General features: G+C 52.1%; 1 protein-coding gene across 4 annotated transcripts in view; it reads left to right on the top strand.

Moving 5' to 3' along the window:
- Positions 1-22,550, top strand: part of BCOR (BCL6 corepressor) — a 42,343-nt gene that overhangs the window by 14,296 nt on the left and 5,497 nt on the right. The window contains exons 2-10 of one of the 4 annotated variants that reach the window (XM_052663197.1): positions 4,220-4,345; positions 5,665-5,743; positions 6,667-9,510; positions 10,160-10,213; positions 10,698-10,884; positions 16,459-16,719; positions 17,012-17,356; positions 17,930-18,255; positions 18,543-18,797. In XM_052663197.1, the coding sequence (XP_052519157.1) occupies positions 4,260-4,345; positions 5,665-5,743; positions 6,667-9,510; positions 10,160-10,213; positions 10,698-10,884; positions 16,459-16,719; positions 17,012-17,356; positions 17,930-18,255; positions 18,543-18,797 (4,437 nt within the window). In that variant the 5' untranslated portion in view covers positions 4,220-4,259. The remainder of the gene's footprint in view (positions 1-4,219; positions 4,346-5,664; positions 5,744-6,666; positions 9,511-10,159; positions 10,214-10,697; positions 10,885-16,458; positions 16,720-17,011; positions 17,357-17,929; positions 18,256-18,542; positions 18,798-22,550) is intronic. The other 3 variants (XM_052663200.1, XM_052663198.1, XM_052663201.1) reach the window with 3 other exon arrangements.

A 22,550-nucleotide genomic window follows, 5' to 3' on the forward strand; every position in this document is an offset into this window, starting at 1 on the left:
GCCACCTGCCCAGAGACAGGCTGTGAACGAGAGAGCGGGAAGGCAGTGGTGATTGTGCTCTCAACGCATCCTCCTTGGAGGACCGGCCACGCACTGAGGGAGTCCCTGTCCTGCAAAGGTCCCCAGCCCACAGTCGACCCTGGCACACGGTGCTGCCTGGGGTCCCTGATGTCCACTCAGTCCTCTGGACCAGGTGCTCCCCCAAACCTGTCCAGGCCTCCTTGGCCACTGACTGATGGGTTAAGGGATGCTTAGTGAGCAAGGCCCTGGGAAGGGGCCCTGTAGGTGGTGGCATGGAGTGGGGCCAGTGTGGTGGTGCTGCTTCGCATTTTGTTGGTGCCACTTGACAAGCTTGATGTGCAGACTTGAACCAATCCATCCGTCACCTCGAGGGCGGAGGCAGTGGAAAGTGGCCCGGTGCCAGGAAGAGCGGGGTGGAGAGAAAGGAGAGGTGCCAAGAGTGGCCCAGCACTGCCCCCCTCCCTGCACTCAGGCTGGCCTCTCAACAACCACGGCTCCTTCCTTTACACCCTGTCTGTTGTCTGCCAGGGGAACTCGGCCTTAAAGGGAGAAAAAAAAGTTCTGTCCTTCTCCTTGGCGCATAATGGTATCTTCATGGCAGGACTTGGCAGACCACTGGAGTGCAGCTCAGGGCCCATGTTCCCCCACGTGTCTTTTCACAGGGTGCCAAGGTGGGGGTGACAGCTCCTAATCGTAGTCCCTCTGACCTCTTTCTGCCAATCAGGTGCTTCTCCCCAGTGTCCAGGCCAGGCTGGGGGTAATCATAACTTGACTCCTAAAGCAGATGAGGGCCCAAGTCTGTCGAGGGAGACTCAAGCTCTCCTGTGCTTGCACTCAGGCGCAAAGCCAGAGACCTCCATGCGGGGTGGCTGTTTTGTCTCTCCAAGAGCTGGGTGTTCAGCGGGCAGCCACCACAATTCCTGTCTCTTCTTCCAGAAACCAGACACTCTTGTCTCCTGGGCTGACCCCTTCTCTGGGCCACCTTCCCTCTTTATCCCTCTCCGGCATCCTTGCCCCCTTCTCTCCTCTGCTGGAAAAAAGGGTTAAAACCCAAAGCCAAGGTATAGCTTAGCAGCTTGCACTGGAAACAGGTTGGTGCTTGTAAAGTGCTTTTCATGACTGACTTCACACATCTTGGCACTGCCAGAAGCATAGCCTGCCTGTGGAAGACCAGGCCGGGGTGGGGTGGTCATTGAGAAATAAGGGGGAATACACATCTTATATATAGCAGCACAGCATCTGCTCTGTTTGTCATCCAAATCACATCGTTTACCCCCTTCACCATGACCCACAGCCAAGGGTCAGGAAAGTCACTTTTGAAGAACTTTTCCTTAGTTAAAAAGAAAGACCCCACCTCTCCAACAATTTCAGTAGCCCTTTCTAAAAGTGGAGTGGGGTGAGCATGACTGCCTGTCTGGCCCTGTCTGTGTGTCCCTTACCCCCAAGATCCCCTTCGTCGGTTCTCCATCCCAGAGAGATGAGGGGGGCTGTAAGCAGTCTGGCCTTTGCCCAGGATGTGGGCTGTCTCTCTGGAGAAGGGCCTCGTGCTGGGCAGGGCCCTGGCTCGTTGGCCCTTTCCACCCAGCTCCATCTTGGGCCAGGAACCTGAAGAGTTAAAAAGTCTTTAGCTCGTTGCAATGAAATTATGGCTGGCAGTGGCGCCGCTGTTTGTTCAACAGACCTCCACTTTTAAACAGTTCACAAAAAGTTCATGGGGCAGCTAAAGATTATAAGAGAGAGAGAGAGAGAGAGTGGGGTGTGTGTGTGTGTGTGTGTAGGTGTAGTCAGCAGGATCCAATACTGGGCCTCACCCTTCTCCCTCTCACCCCCACATCTGTGACCCTGGACCGTGCTCTGGGCCTCAGCCCTCCATCTGATCCTGTGCTGGTCAGAGCACTTCATTCTGACACGGGGTGTTATTTATCTGTGCAGTATTAATACTGAAAACCAGACGAGATCTGGAGCGGGGGAGAAGCTTTGAAAGCACTCTATGGTCCCAGGTTGTCCCTTCTAAACTCCGTCCACCTCACCTGCTAAATTCAGGCTGCCCTTTCCAAAGAAAAACCCTTTCAAGGGAAGGGGGCTGCAGGCCCTGGGGGTGGGGGAAGGGCTCAGTAGGGTGATTGTGGCAACAGCCTTCCTATTTCCTCAGTCAGGTGCTCAGAGGTCCTTGTCCCCAGGTGACAACTAACAGAAGCTCTTAGGAGGCAGCTGGTGTAACTCCCCTCATCCTTTTCTTAAGGGTTTGATAGAGGGAGCCTTTGGTGTAAGGTCCAAATTTCATCATGACACGCAGCCAGGGAATGGCATGGCATGGCCCTCCCGTGGCAGCCATATGCCCAGGACACTTGCACGGAGGAATGTTGCTCCACCTTCTAGATTGAGACCTGTCTTCCTTTCATTAGAAAGGGTGGCAGGGGTTAGAGAGGGGACACACTGTTGAGTGAGCCTTCTCTTGTGGTGGCCTACCCCCAGTTTGATGTGCATGTTCGGAACACAGAAGAACGGCCTGTGAACCCCCACAGAATCTTCCTCAATGCCTGCATCCGACTGATTCTGTCTTTGGGGTGCTGTAGCCAGCCCCCTGGAAATGTCCCAGCCTGCCTAAAGAAAGGAACACTTTCTAGACAAATAGCCTCTCCAGGATCCCACCAGGCTGGACACATGGGGAGATTGCTATCTCTCTCCCAGCTTTATTGTTGAGCTCTAACTATGCGTGGTGTGTGTCCGCGCGCGTGGCTCTCGATTAACAGACGGTGTTCTATGTATAGGGGCCGATGAGGGATGCTGGTGGACAAAAGCCCGAGTTAGGACAAAGAAATGCAGAGGGATAGCCTGGCTTTGGGATTGGGGTCTCCCAGGTGTTCCCCGGTCCTAGTGGCTCCCACCCAACCGACCTGGCAGTCAGCTCCCTGTGCTAAAGTGTAAAAGCAATCATTTGCATGTTTTTTCCTGCTAACAAAGGAAATGTGTCGACTTAGGGAACATTTGGGCTTTCGGAAACTGTGGGTGGGTGTGAGGGAGGAGAAAGAAAAGTTCCCCCATGAGCTGCACACCAGGGATTTCACACTCAGGTTTGGGTCCCGGTGTACAGAGGCTGTGGCTGGGGGGTGCCTGGACAAGGCAGCGTGCGAGCTGGGGGAATTGCCGAGGGCCATCGGTCCCAGGCATTAAAGGCTCCCCTACTTATTAACCCAGCATTTAACAGCAGGATATGGGCTGAAGCGCAGTCAAAAGAAACGGCTCAACCTCCAAAGAGCAATTAAAATCCTGCACGAGGATAAATCACGCGCCGTGATAATCCTGTTAATAAAATGCAGCTTGTCCTGACCCTTCACTCATGCAGCAAACTAGAATGTGATGTGGGTGGGGGTGGTGAGCAGAGAAGGTAAGGAGGGGGGAAGGTGCCGCCTCCCCCTCCCTCCTTCCCAGTGGATGGGAAATGGGTGGCTTTTGCCCGCTCCCCCAGTGCTAGCGGCTCGCAGCCGGAGCCCAACAGCCCGGGCTGCTAAGACTTCTGCGCTCGCTAATGATTTTTGTCCCCAGCGAGCAGGCGTCATTGAATTACTCAGCCGCCTCCCTTTGCAGTTCCCAGGCCAAACCACCCAGGCAAAACCACCCGGGTTTGGGGCTTAATCTAATCTAGGGCTTGGGTGGGGTGGCTTGCCAGCCCACTGACACTTTAACCCTCCACCTGTAAGTCGTGCACGCCACAGCCCTGGAAATGAGTCGTAGTTTGGGCTGCCGCACTGGACTGCTGTGCCTTTTATTCCGCTCCTACCACCTCCAACCCCCTCTCCCCCATCCTTTCAGCCCCAAGAAGAATCAGTGTGGGGCTCCGCGGGATCCCCCACCAGCCGCTTTCTATGCAAGTGTGTTCTCCAAAGGCTGGGAAAGGGGAAGGGAGAATGGCAGGTGTAGGGTGCCGTATGCAGTACCTTGACTGATGGGGCCCCAAGGTGGTGGGCCCTCCACATCCCCGGCGCCTCCTGCCAGGGAAGTTACATCCCCTTCCTCGAACCTCTGGGTCAGGCATACTTCACTCCCAGCTGTCTGTAGAACATCCAAGCAGGCTCTACCTTCCCGAGTGTGCATTCCACACTCCGTATGAATTTGCCTAGAAAGGGGGTTTCTCTCATTCCCTGTTTGGCTCTTTTTTATTCAGCCTCCTGGGATTTTTGTTGTTGTTGTTAAACAGACTAGACGCTTGAAGAAAAGCTGCCATCCAAGAAGACGACATGCTTTCAGCAACCCCCCTGTATGGGAACGTTCACAGCTGGATGAACAGCGAGAGGGTCCGCATGTGTGGGATCAGTGACGACAGGTGAATACGTGGGTCTGGCTGAGGCCTGGGGAGCATGTGGGTCCTTCCCTGGGGCTCCTGAGCAGAGCCTCCCTTAACCTCCTCACAGCCAGAGTGGGCCCAAAGGGGGGTGGTGGGGAGAGATCTCCTGCCTAGCTGGCAGCCCTTGATTTACAGTTTTAACAGGCAACCCGGCTCAGCGAAGCATTGCCGCCCTTTAAGAGATTAGCCCCTAAAGCGGCCTTTCAGTGCTCTTTCGTCCTTAATTTATTATTTCATATTTATGAAGGAGAATTAATCCCAGTCTATATGCTGCTTTAACTCTAAATGTCAGGAGTGTGGGCCCAGGTGGATCGGCATTCGATGTGCTTTTAAAACAAATAGTTTGCTCAGTAATAAATGGGGCAAAAGCCACCCTTCACTTTATGGAAGCCCAGGGTTTCTCCGGATCCTCTGCCGCCTATTTGGCGAGGCCACCGGCTCCTGGTTTCAGTCACCCAACAGCTCTGTTATGCTTTCTAATCAGTGATTTGGGAGTGTGGGGTAGAGGCAGCTAAGCAGTAGATAATTGAAGCTGCTCTTCGGGGTAATGATGAAACTTTGCTCTGCCATTTGTCAGCGATTTTATCCTGGGGATTTGGAAGTTGGCACCAAGCACTTTCTTTATCAATGCTCTCTGATAACAAGTCTCAGGGCAGCCGCAACAGCCTGGCACAGATGTGTGGCTTCTTCCTCTGAAGTGGCTAACATTTGTATATTTGTGTGTATCCCCCATCATTTTGATAAAGGCCGTCATATATGGCTTTATTATCACCATGGAAACCAGTTTCTTAGGACGTGGTGCCTAACTTTGTTTGGGGAAAAGTTTTGAGAACCTGTCCTCCTGGGTAACACAGAAATGGTTGACATGGCTGGTCCATAGACTTTAGTCTCCAGGTCTGCCCCTTTGGCTTTGGCCGTTGTACCCACACACCTGTCCTCAGGTAGAGCTTATAAGGGTCTGCTCGGACTGCAGGGCCCAGATAGCCCTGCCCAGCCTGTGTGGAGAAACAATCGTGAAGGAGACATAGTTGTGCAGAATTTCTACCTTACCCAACTCAGGGACATATTTGTGATTTCGCATCCCCGTTCCCTTGCCTTGCTTTGGTTTCTTTCCAAGTCCCATTGAATCACCATTTGGGGATAACTTTCAATATGGGCCATGGGGGAGGATTTTTTTTGTTTTTTTAAGGGCAGTTGGGAAAATAGAGTTTTTAGAAACTGGCCTGTTCCGGGGTAATCTATGAAAGATATATTAAATGAGGAATGCTTTCACGAAGTTGGTATGTCCTTTTAAATAGGAAAATTCCCGTAAATGATGGTGACGCTTCAAAGGCCAGACTGGAACTAAGGGAAGAAAATCCCTTGAACCACAACGTGGTAAGAGATTAATGGCTTCTGTTGATGTGCTATCTGAGTATCAGTGATCTGTAATCAATCGTGCATTCATTTGCATGCCATTAAAGGGCCTTTGGGGGGCTGCTGGAGAAAGCCTAGGCAGTGGGACAAGGCTTCACCCAGTTTCTTCCTGGCTTGCTTTCTTGGCTGCGCTTGCCATTTATGCCCTCGTACCTTGGTGACTGGTGGGGTCCATACCACCTTTTCCTTGATAAGCTATGTGCCCCACCGGCGCTCCCAGCTGGATAAATTTCTAGCCTCCAAGTAGACCCTGAGGATTTACCTTCCCAGTAAAATATGAAATAGAGCCATCTTCAGAAACCAGGGAGAAGAAGTCGAAAGACACAACTGCAGTTTGACCCATGGCCTCTTTATTGATTTCGAAATGAGACAGCTCAAGTCTTCTGTTCCTTGCTGTCCCCCTGAAAGATTGGGGGTTTTTTGTTATGTTAAATAATGCCTCCCCACATCTGGGAAAGCCCCAGTGAACATCACCCCACCCCATCCTGACCGGACCCAGGGAGGGTAAGTCTGAAATCTGTACCCCACAAGGTCGGTGCTGAGAGCAGTGGAGTTGGTACCACCTCAGTTGCAGCGAAGAATTTTTGCTGAGAAGGTGGATTTTCCAGAGTTAATAGATGACTGAATTAATGCAGGGGCCTCAAGTGTAAAGGGATCATTTTACGTGCTTCCAGGATACTAGTCGGACAAAGGTGAGAAGGCAGGCAGAGGAGGGTGCTGGATAGGGGGGAGGGGGGCACAGACCTTGTGAAGCCTTGCTTTTTTAACCCTTTCCGCTCAGATCTTGAGGCTGATATCCTACTGAGCTAGTCTGTGGTTTCTTTTTGGGATGGGCTGCTTTGGAGGCACATTCTCGGTAACACCCGTGTTCTTCTTGTGTGAAGGTGGACGCAACCACGGCCCATCGGATTGATGGCCTGGCAGCGCTGAGCATGGACCGCACTGGCCTGATCCGGGAAGGACTGCGTGTCCCCGGAAACATCGTCTATTCTAGCTTGTGTGGACTGGGCTCAGAGAAAGGGCGGGAGGCTGCCACAACCACTCTAGGCGGTCTGGGGTTTTCTTCCGAAAGAAACCCAGAGATGCAATTCAAACCGAATACACCTGAGACGGTGGAGGCCTCCGCTGTCTCTGGAAAGCCCCCGAATGGCTTCAGTGCTATATACAAGACACCACCAGGAATACAAAAAAGTGCTGTCCCCACAGCAGAAACTCTGGGCTTAGACAGGCCTGCCAGTGACAAACAGAGCCCGCTCAACATCAATGGTGCTAGTTACCTGCGGCTGCCCTGGGTCAATCCCTACATGGAGGGGGCCACGCCAGCCATCTACCCTTTCCTTGACTCGCCAAATAAGTATTCCCTGAACATGTACAAGGCCTTGCTACCTCAGCAGTCGTATGGCCTGGCCCAGCCGCTATATTCGCCAGTCTGCACCAATGGGGAGCGATTTCTCTACCTGCCGCCACCTCACTACGTCAGTCCCCACATCCCATCGTCCCTGGCTTCCCCCATGAGGCTCTCGACGCCTTCCGCCTCTCCAGCCATCCCGCCTCTGGTCCACTGCACAGACAAAAGCCTGCCCTGGAAGATGGGTGTCAGTCCTGGGAACCCGGTTGATTCTCACTCATACCCCCACATCCAGAACAGTAAACAGCCTAGGGTGCCCTCCGCCAAGGCGGTCACCAGCGGCCTGCCGGGGGACACAGCTCTCCTGTTGCCCCCCTCGCCTCGGCCTTCACCCCGAGTCCACCTTCCCTCCCAGCCTACTGCGGACACCTACTCTGAATTCCACAAGCACTATGCCCGGATCTCCACCTCACCCTCTGTCACCCTGTCAAAGCCATACATGACGGTCAGCAGCGAGTTTCCCGCAGCCAGACTCTGCAGCAGCAAGTATCCAAAGGCTCCAGAGGGAGCCGAAAGCGCCCAGCCAGTTCCTGGGCACACTCGGAAAACAGCGGGTCAGGAGAGAAAGGATGGCAGCTCACCTCCTCTGTTGGAGAAGCAGACGGTTACCAAAGACGTCACCGATAAGCCACTAGACTTATCTTCTAAAGTGGTGGATGTAGACACTTCCAAAGCTGACCACGTGAAGAAGATGGCACCCACGGTCCTGGTTCACAGCAGAGCTGGAAGTGGCCTAGTGCTCTCCGGAAGTGAGATTCCGAAAGAAACACTATCTCCTCCAGGAAACGGCTGTGGTATCTATAGATCTGAGATCATTAGCACGGCTCCCTCGTCCTGGGTGGTGCCTGGGCCAAGTCCTAACGAAGAGAACAATGGTAAAGGCCTGCCGCTGAAGAACAAGGCCTTGGACTGGGCCCTCCCGCAGCAGCGCAGTTCTTCGTGTCCTCGCATGGGCGCCACCGACACCGTGGTCACTAATGTGTCCAGCTCAGTGTCCAGCGCTGGCCGCCCGGCCTCTGCATCTCCAGCCCCAAACGCCACTGCCGATGGCAGCAAGACCAGCAGGGGCTCCGTGGACACCACACCGTCTGTCATCCAGCACGTGGGCCAGCCCCCAACCACGCCTGCCAAGCACAGCGGCAGCACCGGCAGCAAGGGCACCAAAGCCAGCAACCCAGAGCCAAGCTTCAAAGCAAATGAGAACGGCCTCCCACCAAGCTCGATATTTCTCTCTCCAAATGAGGCGTTCAGGTCCCCGCCAATTCCCTACCCCAGGAGTTACCTCCCTTACCCAGCACCCGAAGGCATTGCCATAAGTCCCCTCTCCTTGCATGGCAAAGGCCCTGTCTACCCTCACCCAGTGTTGCTGCCCAGCGGCAGTCTCTTTCCTGGGCACCTCGCCCCAAAGCCTGGACTGCCCTACGGGCTGCCCACAGGCCGGCCGGAGTTCGTGACCTACCAGGACGCGCTGGGGTTGGGCATGGTGCATCCCATGTTGATACCTCACACACCCATCGAGATCACTAAAGAGGAGAAACCGGAGAGGAGGTCCCGGTCCCATGAGAGGGCCCGCTACGAGGACCCGAGCCTCCGAAACCGGTTTTCCGAGATACTCGAAGCTAGTGGCGCCAAGTTACATCCAGAAGTCCCCACAGACAAGAACCTCAAGCCCAGCCCTAGCTGGAATCAAGGGAAGACCGTCGTCAAGAGTGACAAGCTTGTCTATGTAGACCTCCTCCGGGAAGAGCCTGACGCGAAAACTGAAGCCAACACGTCCAAACCCGGCTTCACAGCTGAGAGTGTTGGCCAGAGCGCTGAGCCCAGCAAACCCCCAGCTGAGCCGGCCCTGCAGCCTCACCGGGATTTCGTCACCCTCAGAGACGAGCTGGGACGCATCAATGACTTCCACGACACCTATGCTTTCAAACAGGCCCCGGGCCAGTCAGTTTTCAACTTAAGCAAGGAGAATGTTCCAGCGGGAACCAACAAGGAGAACCTGGCAATGCCGGTCTCCACTCCGTTCCTGGAGCCGACCCCGGGGAGCGATGGTCCCGCGGTCACTTTTGGGAAAACCCAAGAGGAACCCAAACCATTTTGCGTGGGCGGTGCCCCACCGAGTGTGGATGCCACCCCCACTTATACCAAAGATGGAGCCGATGAGGCAGAATCAACTGATGGCAAAGTTCTGAAACCAAAGCCATCTAAGCTGGCAAAGAGAATCGCCAACTCTGCTGGTTACGTGGGTGACCGGTTCAAGTGCGTCACAACCGAACTGTACGCCGATTCCAGTCAGCTCAGCCGGGAGCAGCGGGCATTGCAGGTGAGCCCCCCACCCAAATTGCAGGAGCCTGACCAGTTGTCAGTTTTTTTTTGTTTTGTTTATTTTTTTTAATGTTCGAAGAGGAAGGGGGCGGGGGTACTAGAGAGCAGGACACAGGGCAGATTTGATTAATGAAGTTTATGATAATATAATTTTTTGAAATGTATCCAGTAAGGGAACATAAGTGGATTCTTGTGGATTTTAACCAAACTCCACTTGAATGCTGATAACGGAAGTTTTAAAGGATGTCTAAAATACTGCATGACATTGACGTATCAATTGCTTTGATTTCTCTGCCGTTACTTTACTGTACGTTAACAAATAAACCTAACAGCACTGCTTAGAATGCCTTACGTGATACTTGGTGGAGGTGTGTAGCCGCCGCATGTCTGTGAGATTTGTGCAGTTTTTCTTTCACCAAAAAAAAACCAACAACAACAAAAACCTCGATTAAAGGGATAGAGTATGTATTTAACTTGCTAGTGAATGATAGATGTTGTCTAGGAATTTCCTTAAGATATTTTACTTTTAATTAAAAGCTAAATAAAGCCAAATTGTTTTGCAATGTTAAGAAAAAAATTGGTTTATGCTTATAAAAATGGATGAAGTTATCTAAATGATCCATTGAGTGCCCATTTTAATTACATAGATGGAAGGATTACAAGAGGACAGTATTTTATGTCTACCCGCTGCTTACTGTGAGGTCAGTTCTTCAAATTTTTATTACTAGAATCTTACATAAACTTTTTGAGTTAAATTTCATTTCCAAATATACAAAGGGAAGTTTGTGGGCCATGGTCGTCTTTATTCATTGTGCATTTGTTTTCTTTTCTGTTGTGTTTTTTGTTTTGCTTTCTTTGCGTTGTGTTTCTGTTTTGTTTTATTTACCTTCGAAAGAGAATGTCTGTCTCTATGCCACAGTGTATGTATGGCTATACATACACACCACATATATCTCTACACACATATGGCTTTATGAATAAAGAGTGTGTCACTGCTTAACATATAGACACTCTTATATTTGTATCATTAACTTTTAAAGTATCTCAGTTGTATCATAAAGTGTGGTTGGTTTTGGGCAAACTTTTCTTGGAAAATACTTTCCTTTAAGGTAAGACCAATGAAGTAGCTTTGATGGTAAGGTGTTTTTTTTTTTTTTTTTTTTTTCATCTCCATTCTCTTCCTAGCGTGCAATGATGCGCTTCTCAGAGTTGGAGATGAAAGAGCGAGAAGGTGGCCACCCCCCAACCAAGGACTCCGAGGTGTGCAAATTCAGCCCCACTGACTGGGAAAGGTTGAAAGGAAGTCAGGACAAAAAGCCAAAGTCGGTCGCCCTGGAGGAGGCCATTGCCGACCAGAACGACACTGAGAGATGTAAGTGAACCCCAGTGGCTTGTGTGTGGTACCATGTTGGTGAGAACAGGGCGATTTGGCTGTTTTATACATGAGGCTCGTATGAGACATTGTTTCCTGGGATGTGTCTCCTTTTCCAGAGAAGCATTGGTCCCATAGTTAATAACAGTGTAATACAATAGATTTATAGCAGGTAGGGGTACAGGTTTTTAGTAGCAGTGGAATGAATGACACTTGCAGCCAGAGCCAGACCTTCCATAGCAATGGTCTCCTCTAGTAGGAAATGGAGTGTCCTCGTCTTCTCCCTCCAAAAGCAGAAGTTTCGCTAAAATGGGATGAGGGCTGATGAAGGCACCAGCAAGAAGAGCATAGTTATTTTCTGTGGCAGGTTTGTTTGCAGCCATTAGGAGTTGACAGCACACTCCAAGGGCATGGGATAAACAAGGGGGGGTGTTTATCACACCCCACTAGACAGGGGGTGTTTTATGTTATGGAGGCAGAATTGGAGAGAAAGCTAGGGCTTGCCTTGAGTCACTCTGCTGTCCCAACCACTGCTCCTCCACTGGGGTTGACTTTGGGATGTGTTCTCAACTTCCTGAGCTCAGGAGGTATGTTGGCAGCCAGTGGAGGTCTTTGCCTGTTTTCTTCAGTGTGCGTGCTTGGGGTCTGCAGCCCACTCCCGACCCCAGAGACCTCACCAGTGATGGTGAATGAGGGCATGAGGTGAACATAGAGGTCAGGGTGGGTGCAGAATCCTCCTGAGACAGGACGGTTGGGGATGGTGGGCACATTTGGGAGGTCTGGGTCCTTGGACGTTGTAGGTGGGAACAGGGTGATTCAGCTCCCAGCGCTGAGGGAGTTGAGAGGAAGCAATACGATTCTGATGGCTCGACGTCTGGGTGGCAGCTGCTCAGAGAACGGGTCTGTCTAGCCATCCTTGCCAGCCATGGATCTCCGGGCCAGGATTCTGGGTGAGCCACCCCAGGACCAGCTGGTTCTGCATGGTCTCGAAGGGTGCTTCTCTAGGGAGGGGGACCAGGGTCTGCCTGTTCTGGGGGGATGGTGAGGGAAACTGGAGGAAGGGAGCAGGAAGTTAGCTGGCCTCGAGTCTTCTTGCCCTTTTTTCCAGCAACATGGCCAGACCCAGGGTGGCCACTACCCCTCACATCTCAGTAGCTTTACTTTAGCCTTCTTCCCAGAAAAGTTAATGTGTCCTTCCCCATCTTGCCTGCTGAGCCTCAAGACAAGGCTGGTGGGGAGCAGGGCTTGAGCCCCAGTTGATTTGGAAAGCCGCCTCACCAACCCCCCACCCCCCACTACCACTTCCAAGCTCAGGGCATGGGTCTCTTCCTGGAGCACCCAAGACATGATCCAGTGAGTCACTGAATCACTGCCACCATGGGAGGGCAGGAGGAGGGTTGGGGAAGGTGAGGAGCTCCGTTTGCCTTCTGGAGACTTGTGGTTTGTAGTCGGTTGAGAAGGTTCACCTAATTAAAGGAGCCATTGTCCTTACTGCCGCCTCCGAATCCACAGCACAGCAGGTGTTCAGTCCATTCAACTGGAAATTAATGGGCCTTCCTGTCCTTGAACCATCATATCTTAAGCCCATGCTGGCTCAGAGGGTCCTTCTAATGGGTGTCAGTGTGGTTGAGAGCCGCAGAGTGAGCATGTGGGAGCTGGGGTGGGCTGGGGTCATGAGAGGTCCAGACGTCTCTGTCTGCCTTCCCCCTCCTGAGGTAGCCTCCCCCACGAGTGACCAAGTGGTTCTAAGATGGTGGGGCTTGCAAGTGGCTTGTTCGGAAAAAAAGTGGATTTACTTGAAAATACAGTGGCCAGGATTTTCATTTATTATGATCACTGTTCTTTATGATCGCAGGGGTGGCTGAGTTCAATTTTATTTTGGAAGTTCACCAAATGAGTTTCGAGGTTCCTCAAACTGGGAAGTTCATTATTACTAGGAACCCTCAGTGACATTTGAAAATGGGGTGGGACAAGGAGGCCTTAGCCCCTTTGTTCTCGAACTTGAAATGACTGTCTCCTTTGCCAACTACTTGGCCGGGACAGACCTAAGACCTGCTCGGTTGCAGTGCTGGGCCAGAAACTGGAGGAAACCTCAGTCAAGGGGCTTCATGTAACTTCTTAGCCCAGGGAACTTCCTTCCATATGAGCATCTGCACATTTGTAAACTACTTTAATTTGAAACAGAGATTCCCTAGGCTCCCTCTGTAGAGGGTATAAGTTTTAACAAGGTTAGCCTTTACTGGTGGTGCTATACTTAAGCTGTAGAGAAGGGGATTTCAATTGTGGGGAGCCCTCCAACATCTCAGAACCCTCCCACCTTGTTTAGGCCTCACTGGGCATGGCTCAACAATGGTGAGGGTGCTTTGTTGCCACGGTGACTTGTAAATGTTGCTATGGTGATGCTTCTCTGAGGTGATGCTATGGCACAACCATGATAAATTATGGGATATATGTGTTGTGAGTCATATGACCACACTGCAGGGAGCAAGTGTTAAACCTCAAACAACACAGCCATGTTCACACCTGCTTAGACTAGGTGGCCAAGGGCCCATGGCTTCCCGCTTTTAGGAAGACCAAAAGTAGCAGTGATGGCAAAACCTGATGGTTGGGATCCCCATGTATCTATCTCTCCATCTCCTTTACCCTCAAGGGTAGTCCACTGGGTCCTGTGTAGTCCTGTGGTTAGAACAGTGATTGAGAAGCTCCAGGTGACAGAAGAGTCTCTCCCCCATAGGTGGTGGCCATGGGTATCTTGGCCAGTCAGGGTGGATGTCCTTCAGGGTTCTTCAGGGTTATTATTGGCCTGGGTAAGGTCACACTAGCATAAGGTCTTACGGGGCCTTAACTGAGAAGAATTGAGATCTTTGCCCTGAAAGACTCGGAAGTTTGGGGGAAGACTGGATGGACCTGTTTGGGAAAAGATCCTCTCACCTAATGGGGAAGAAAACAACTAAGCGATGTGCATGGGGGGATGATTTCAGTGAGCCCTGACTTGAGCAGTGGAAATTTCCTGAGTAATAGTCCAGGATAAGGAGCCATGGACATTATATCATGGGGTCCCTGGGGACAAAGGACCATTGGGAAGGTCAGGTGCAGGAGCGCCCTCCCTAGCCGAGTGTGTGTGACGCACTCCTGGTCCTGGGGGATGAAGGGGTACCCTCTGCACCCAGGCAGCTTTTACCAGATGGGAAGCCTAGAGGAGCCCCCAGGAGGGGTCTGACTCATTGGGGTGCACTTACTCTTCCAGGAACAGAGGGAAGAGCTTCCACAGTCACTGCCTGCCCACACCTGAGAAACTGTCATCATAGATCCCCCAAGTGGTTTTCTATGGGCAAGAAATACTGGCCTTTTGTAGCCAAAGATATAAAGTAATTTCACTGTTAACCAAGGTAGCTGGCCTTGAGGGTGAAAACTTAGATGGAAAACCTTCTCCCTGAGCAAGATGCCTCCCTAGATAGATTGAGACTGTTACACATACAGGGTTAAAATGTAATAGGTGAAAGTGGAATCAGAAACACTGAGGGTAGACAGCTTCTTCATGTGGTTGGGGACATCTCAGATGGGCAGGGCCCCACACTGACGGCATTCGCTGACATCACCCAGTTACCTCTCCTTCCAAACCACCGAGTTGGAACCATCTTTCCTAGCTAAAGTAGGTGGGGGGAAACTCACTTTGAATGAACTTTAAAATTGGACATGGGGGTTCGTAAAGTAGCCGTTACACTTCTCCATGGGTCCCCTTCCATGGGGCTTTTAGGAAAGGCTGTTTGAACCAGAGAGGTCCAGTGGTGTAACCAGGAGGGCTCACCTCTTAAGACAGCGTACATTTCAGGCCTGAAATTCAGGCTGCTCTGAAAATCTTGGCATCTTTTGGTTAAAGGAATTTTTCCAGCCTTTCCCTGTGTTTCTGAAGCCCACCCACAGGAGGAGGCTTGCAGTAACACTCCCACTGTACAACTGAAGGGGGCCGAGTTGTAAAGAGGCGCTGTTCCTGCCAGAGTGGTTCAGAGGGTCACGGAGCAGCCAGAGAGAAAGTTGCAGCGCACCCTCTTCCCAGGCCCTCAGTGATCTGGACTATATCCCCCTTGAGCACAGGCCAGGAGTCTGGGATTTTTCCTGCTGCCATGACAAGGAGACCCAAGCAGTTGAGGTGATTCCACCATTCCTTGGCAAAGGTAGACGGGGATCTGTCCCACCTTGGGATGCCCTTGGAGAAAAGATCAATGGGTTCCAGCATTGAGAACATAGGCCAGGCTAGCCAAGGCCAGGGTGAAATTTGTCCCCACAACTGACTGCCATTAAATGCTGGGAATGCCCCCACAAGAGAGGTTGATTAGGGGGCTAACCAGCTGGGCAGAAATGTGATATATGGGAACATGCAGAGTGTGTCTATGATTTCATTTAGAAAGATGTGCTCAAGGCACTTAGCTTGGGTGTTAACGGAAATACCAAAGTCATACATCCTCCCCGCCCCCCGCGCCGCCCCCCACCCCCCACCCCGTGATGGTCAGGGTCATCTTAGGCGAACACCTTAACATCACAGCAATCATTATGGAATTATTTGTGTGCTAGGAAAAAATACGATCAGCAATGCAATCAAACTGTTCTTTGGCTGGAGCAAAAGTGAGGAGTGATGTGAGGCTGGGGTGATTGGAAGAAAAGCCCCAAGTGGTGCTAGGTTGAGCGGAGGGAGCCGAAGCAAGCAGGGCTGGGGTGTGAGCGGTTTAGCCCCGAGTGAAGGGGGTGGAGTCTCGTCTTGGGAACGTGGAGGAGTGCCCCGCCCCCGCTGTGGGTGGCAGTGAAATGCTTTCCCTGCAATGGTTGTGGAAAGAGGACACAGGGACTTGTAGTGATCTGGTTGAGTTCTTTGAAACTGCCCTTCATCTTTGTACACACAACAGGAAGCCTTGCCTTTGGCTTTGCCAGGCTTCCTCCTCCCTTGGTCTCCCAGCCTCCCACCATTCTTGCCCTGCCCTCTTCACCCTTGCCCCTGCTGACCAAAGTGAACATTGGTTTTGTCCCTGTGCCTGTGGCATTTGGGGGACATTTGGCCTTTTTATTACATCATCCTTTTATTTCAAAATAATGACCTCAGCAGCTGTTTCTATAGAGACTGGTAGCTCCGCCCTGGCTTAAGCGTGCTGCGGGCTCACCCACCCACAGTTGGTAAAGGTCTAGGAGGGGACCTGAGTGCCATCAAAGTTGACCAACTGGGAGGTGGCAGGCAGGCAGTTCTCTCCTGTGCTCAGAAGAGTGAATTGATGCCTCATCTTGACTTTCTCCGACCTCAACTATGGACATGGAGAAGGGCAGTAGTGAGTGTCCCACACCCCTCATTTTCTGGGCAGAGTATCTTCAGCTGTCCTTCCTTTGGGACATGGTCTTTCCGAGGGTCTTGTGCTTCCAGCACAGGAGATCCCCAGTCTCCAAAGGAGAGTCTGTTGGTAGCAGATTACCTCGGGCGTAGGGAGCCGCAGCGTAGGGATGCGGCGCGTAGGAATCCCGTCTGCTCCCCTGCCCGCCCGGTGACCTTTGTTCCTTCCTCCCCTGTTCTCCCCACCCACCCACCCCCAGGCGATTATAGTGCCGGAAGCAAACACGACCCCTTCGAAGCCCCAGAGGACAAAGATGTTTCCGTGGAGAAATACTTCCTGGACCGGCAGCCGGTGAGCGATCCCTCTGCCGACCAGGCCACCCCAGACATGCCGCACAGCCCCACCCTCCGGGTGGACAGAAAGCACAAGGTCTCAGGGGATAGCAGCCACACTGAGACCACTGTGGAAGAGCTCCCTGAGGACCCACTGCTGAAAGCCAAGCGAAGACGGGTCTCCAAAGGTGAGCTTGGCCTGGCTTCCACAGGGCACTCGGGAAGTCCGGGGGTGGAGCAGTGGAAGGTTCCAATCCCACCTTGGAGCCCTGGGGCAAGCCACTCACACCTCCCCCGTCCCAAGCCAGGTACAGGAACCCAAAGATGACCAAAGGCAAATAGGCCCCCCCCTCCCGAGACTTGGTTCCACAGTGACCACACCCCTCCCCTCCCTTCCCCCACCCCGTCAGTGATGTATAAGACAGTTTGTTCCCCGCCCCAGGGGGCTTTTTGATTAATTTGTAGTTATTTCTCCATTAGATGACTGGCCTGAGAGGGAAATGACAAACAGTTCCTCTAACCACTTAGAAGAGCCACATTATAGTGAGCTGACCAACCTGAAGGTGTGCATTGAATTAACAGGGCTCCATCCCAAAAAGCAACGCCACTTGCTGCACCTTAGAGAACGGTGGGAGCAGCAGGTGTCGGCAGCAGAGAGCAAACCTGGCCGGCAGGGCAGGAAGGAAGTGACCCAGGCAGCTCAGCCTGAGGTTGCCGCCCAGGGCAATAACGTCTCCGAAGAGAGACCTGGCAGGAAAAGGGCAGAAGCCAAAGGCAACAGAACCTGGTCGGAAGAGTCCCTCAAATCCAGTGACAGTGAACAAGGTATGCACGGGGTTTTGGGGGGGGGGGTCCTGGAGGATGGGTCACCTGCCCTCTGTGGGAAAGGGCCCTGGAGGGCACCTGAGCTCCATCTAAGTTGACAGAGTAGCATGTGGCAGGTGGGGAGTTACTCCATGAGGTCCTTTCAGCCTCCACGCTTCCTTCTGGAATATACCGTGAGGAGGGAGCTCCATTTCCTGGGCTGCACCTCACCCGGCTCATGGCTGGGCAAGGAAGGGAAGCCCTGGGTGAACCCTCATTCCAGGCTCAGGCAGTCCCCAGTTTCCACGTTCCAAACACCCAAGGCCCCCTATGGGTGGGGGCTGGAGAGCCGGAAGGGCTGGATTCTGCCCCCCTCGTCCGGGCCCTATGAAACAACTTGCCATTTGGCATTTGAATGTGGGATAATTAAAATATTAATGCTTTGAAAACATAATTGGTATATCTTTAAAAACTGAAGCCGCTCCAGTGATCAGAGGTAACAATGGGCTTTTCTTTCCGCACCGTGTAACGCCTGCTTTTTCTCTCCCCACCCCCTGCCTCCCGCTCGCCCGCCCCCCCCCCCTCCGGATTTAGGTTTGCCTGTGTTCTCCGGCTCTCCGCCCATGAGGAGCTTTTCATCCACCAATTTAACCGGCAGAAAGCAGAGTCAGCCAAGCTGTACGGCAGGCTCGAGGCTGCCTGCCAAACAGCAGAAAATTAAAGAAAGCCAGAAGACAGATGTGCTGTGCACGGACGAAGAGGAGGATTGCCAGGCTGCCTCCCTGCTGCAGAGATACCCCGACAACAGCGAGAAACCATCCGGGAAGCGACTGTGCAAAACCAAGCATTTGATCCCGCAGGAGCCCAGGCGGAGCTTGCCGCTGCCAGGGGACTACTACGTGGAGAATGCCGATGGCAAGGTACCTCTTGCCCCCGGCACTGCCCCCTGGGTCGTACCAGCGCATCCTGCCTGCCCGCTTCTCCGCTTCTGGGGACAAAGGTTTTCTTTTCCTGAACACCTTCCCCCAAAATGTCACTGCCCTGTCCTAGGGGGCCTGTCTCCTGGGTGGTGCTAAAGTTCCCCGGTGGGGCTAAAGAAAACCCAACCCCTTCTTCCCCCACCCCCATCCCCACACAAAAGAAGTGGGGGAAAGCGCTATGGCGGAAGGACATCCCACAATGTGTGCGCTGCCCACTTTCTTGGTAGGTGACCGTCCGGAGGTTCCGAAAACGGCCTGAGCCCAGTTCTGACTATGATCTGTCACCGGCCAAGCAAGACCAGAAGCCCCTGGACCGTCTGCAGCAACTGCTACCAGTTGCGCAGACGTCACAGCTGCCCCCCTCAAGTTCTCCGCCAGAGGCCACCCAGTCCCGCCCAATGCCACCAGAAGCGCGGAGGCTTATTGTCAATAAGAATGCAGGCGAGACGCTCCTGCAGCGGGCTGCCCGGCTGGGCTACGAGGTGAGCATCCTCGTGGGTGCACTGGATACCGGCCGCTGCTCCGGGGGTGGGGGCCCCATTGGCAGGGGCGGGGGCTGGAACCTCAGAGCCCAACTCTCCTCCACGTGGGGGGGCTGGGCTGGGTGTTCCAACGGGATGTTTGCGTTCGCCCCGGCTCACGCTGCCGGCTCTTTGGTGGCTTGTTCAGTTGCGGTGTGAAAAGAAAAGCCTCTCTGATGTTTACTTCGTGTTCAGGCAAGTAGGCTGCTTCAGCATCTTCCAGTCTGGCTCACTTATCTCTGATACAAAATCTGACCTAACGCAGGGCTTGGCGACTAGGGGAATTTTAATGAGCCCTTTTGGATTCTGATTAGCAAGGGGGAGAGAAGTTATTAACTCTACTTTTGGCTGCTGCACTGTTTGGAGGCAGTGATGCCTCTGCCCCCGCCCCCGCCCCCCCCCACCGTGGGGTAACAGCAGGAAATGTTTGTTCAGAGTAGGGGTGGTGATGGGGCAGACCTGAGGGGTCTCTTTGACAGGGTACTGGAGCCCAGGGCTGATGGGAGAGGGGGTTTGATCCTTATCCAGAAGTCCTGGTCCACACCGCTGTATCCCAACCCAAACCCAGCACAGCTGACGACAACCATAACCTCTACTGCCAGGGCAATATAGATAGATAACTGATATCTTTCTAAGCCTGTGTGATCCGCTGTAACTCCCTTCACCCTTGTAAGGGAGGCATCTTGATGTGGCAGTAGCTACGACTAGCCCACTTCCAGATGAGGAGACTGAGCCTCAGGGGTTAACTGATACTGGCAATCTACAGTCTGGCTCCACAGCCCACCCTCCCCCACCACACTCCTCACCAAGACTGGCTCACATTGGAATTGCCCTTTTTACAGTTTAGAACCTCTGTGAGATAGATGACTCCTTCTGCCCTGTGCTCCTCCCCCACCACACTTGTCAGCTGCAATTGTGATGTAATAGCCCACAGGGCAGAGGCATTTTTTCAAGCTGGCATCAGCCCTCTGGGAGTTGAATGGTCATAGTAAAATGTGGCTCAGCAGGCTGAGCGCGTGGAGGTGTGGACTAGCACTGGGGTGGCAGGACCCATGCGGGCCAGGAACCCTGGCTCCCCCACCCCCAGCTCCCACACCCCCACCCAGCTCTGTGGAACCCCTGTCCCCTTGTCCACAATGCCCTAAGCCCTTTGAGATATGTCCACCTCAGCCCCCCAAGGCATGACTGTCAGTGGGACGTTGGAAGCACCTGTGCTTAGTTCAAGGCTTGAATGTGCTGCTGTTTATATCTACATGTCTTTTGGAGATCTCTCCATTCATTAGCTAGAGAGAACTTTCTGGTGGTTCACACAGTTACTTTAAGATGAAGTCCAAGGAGCACCCAAGTGGTTTTCCCAAGAGCAGAGAACAACAGCACCTAGGTGGACAGAGTGGCTATTGCACATGGTGCTAAGCTAGGCCCCATGTGCCAAGTATTTGCTGAGTACTAGTTGTGGTTGAGAACATATACTCCTGGTATGGGGGGTAGGGTAGGAAGCCTGCTTGGCATCATTTCCACCAGTCTCCCTTTGGGACCAGAGACTTCAAGAGACCCTTGTTGGTCTTTTAAGAAAGTTTCCATTTTTGTTTGGTGACTCTGAGGTCTGGACCAAGGGGCACTTGATCCATACTTTTCTTTACCTTACCTGGCCTTCGATTGTACAGGAGGCCATGGGAATGTTTGTGGTCAGACTTGGTTTTCTTCAAATGTACATTTCAACATGTAGGTTATACACTGATTATCACCAGTTTTGATACTGATCATTGTGACTTGTAGATGAATGCTTTCAACTTTTTTATCCAACTTTCTGGGATTTCTCTAGGCAGAATTTTAAATGTTGGGATGATGGCCCAGTTGGGAGATTTGACAATTTAAACCTTTTAACATTGAAGGATAGTTTACTCAACCAAATAAGGGTGTGCTTTGAACACACTTGGGGAGGGTTTTCCTGAAGTTTTGTCTTTACCATTCGTTGTTGGTGATTTTCTGCTTATACCATGTTGCAGTAAAGGCAATCTGAGCTTTATGTCATAATGATCTGGTTCTGGAGACACACTCTGGCTTCAGATCTGCTTTCAATAGATTACTTGCGTGGCCAAAGACCTCAAACCTTTCTTTCTCCAGAAAAAGGCTTCTGCTGCTTAGGCTAAAATCCCAACGTGCAACCCCATGCATGTGCGGTTAAATTTTCTATGAATTGAATAAATCATGTTTTTAAAAAAGTTAATGAGGCATTTAATTAATTAACAATGTCGGGTTTATGGCCTGTATGGTTACATTTTGCGGTTAATGGCGTTCAGCTTATAGCCACTTAACAGAGAGTTGTCCAACAAAAACAGTTCGATTTTGTTTGGAAATGGGTGGGCTGCCCTTCAAACACTCCCATTTCTAGCAGAGAAAATAAACCAAGAGATGTGTTGGGCAGACAGACTTGCTTGACCTCGTCACCTTTCTCTCTGTTGGTAACAGTGGTTGCCATCCGTTTAGAGACCAGCTCCCTCCCAGCTAGGAGAGTGTGGTTAGCCCACTGACCCCAATAGAGATGCCCTTTGGGATGTTCATCATGGATAGATTGCATCCCTTGGGCCTTTTGAATCTTGCCAGCCAACCAGCTACCAAAGACTTGAATTACAGGTCTAGTACTTCATGTTAATTGAACTTGGGGTTTAATTTCTCTGGGCCTCAATTTCTCTTAAGTGTTCAATGAGGATAGTACTACCCTCCTTTCCTGACATCTCCTGGGTTCCCGTGGGATGGTGGAAGACATCCTTATCTGGGGCAACGAGAAGCACTGTGTAAATAGCAGCATCAGCACGGTTGCGTTAGGTCAGACTGGGCTGTGGGGCTCCTGCTGCCTTTGCTGATGTCCTCCAGGAACAGAGATTTGACTTACCCGTCAACTTTGATGGTCTTTCATTTCTAGGTCCCCTTGAATTGGCCCTGGTAGCAATGAAGGTTTCCAGGTGAAGGTCATGATTGTCAGAGCAAATAAATCCCCGGTTGGTAGGACCCAGGCAGGCCACCAGGACTTGGGGTAAACTGATCTGTACACAACGGTTGGTGGCGTTCAGACCTGATCTGGAGCCACGTGACGGGGCCTCTCCCTGACTGGGGCACGCAGTTCCATTAGCTTGCAGCCGTCCACTTGAGTCTGGCTACTGAGGGCCTGCTAAGGGAGCAGCAGCTTCATGCAGTATCCTGGATACCAGGGCTCAGGATAGGTGGCCCGGGAGCTCGGGATTGTGGGCTTTCTGGCAGGTTGGGATGTGAACGAAGAAACACCTTCATGGGCCTTTTCCCTTCCTCCCCTTGTTTTGGAAGGGAGCTGCCACATTGACCTCACTGATGGCCAGGTTTACCAGCATGCCCCATTGGGTTCAAATGGAACTTGCAAGTTCACTCACAAGTGAGTGGTCTCACCTTTGATTGGCATGTCCTCCGAAGGTCCTAAAAGGTTTTATAGAACCCATCTCACATCTACGGGTGGCTAGAATGGACCCTGTTATAGGTTACACAGATGAGTTAGTTAAGAGTTGTCATAAGGAGATCTGCTCTGACCCTGTCCCATCCCCCTTTACCAAGTGGACTGTGCATTGGGCTGCCTGCACACTCTGCCTACCCCTGGCTCTCAGAACCTGGCTCTCTGCTGGGCATGACTTGGAAGAAAACAAGTATAACATGTTTTCTGGTGGCAAATGCTTTCGGTGTGTTTGA

Source organism: Budorcas taxicolor, chromosome X, assembly GCF_023091745.1.
Source record: "Budorcas taxicolor isolate Tak-1 chromosome X, Takin1.1, whole genome shotgun sequence".
Taxonomy (NCBI): Eukaryota; Metazoa; Chordata; class Mammalia; order Artiodactyla; family Bovidae; genus Budorcas; species Budorcas taxicolor.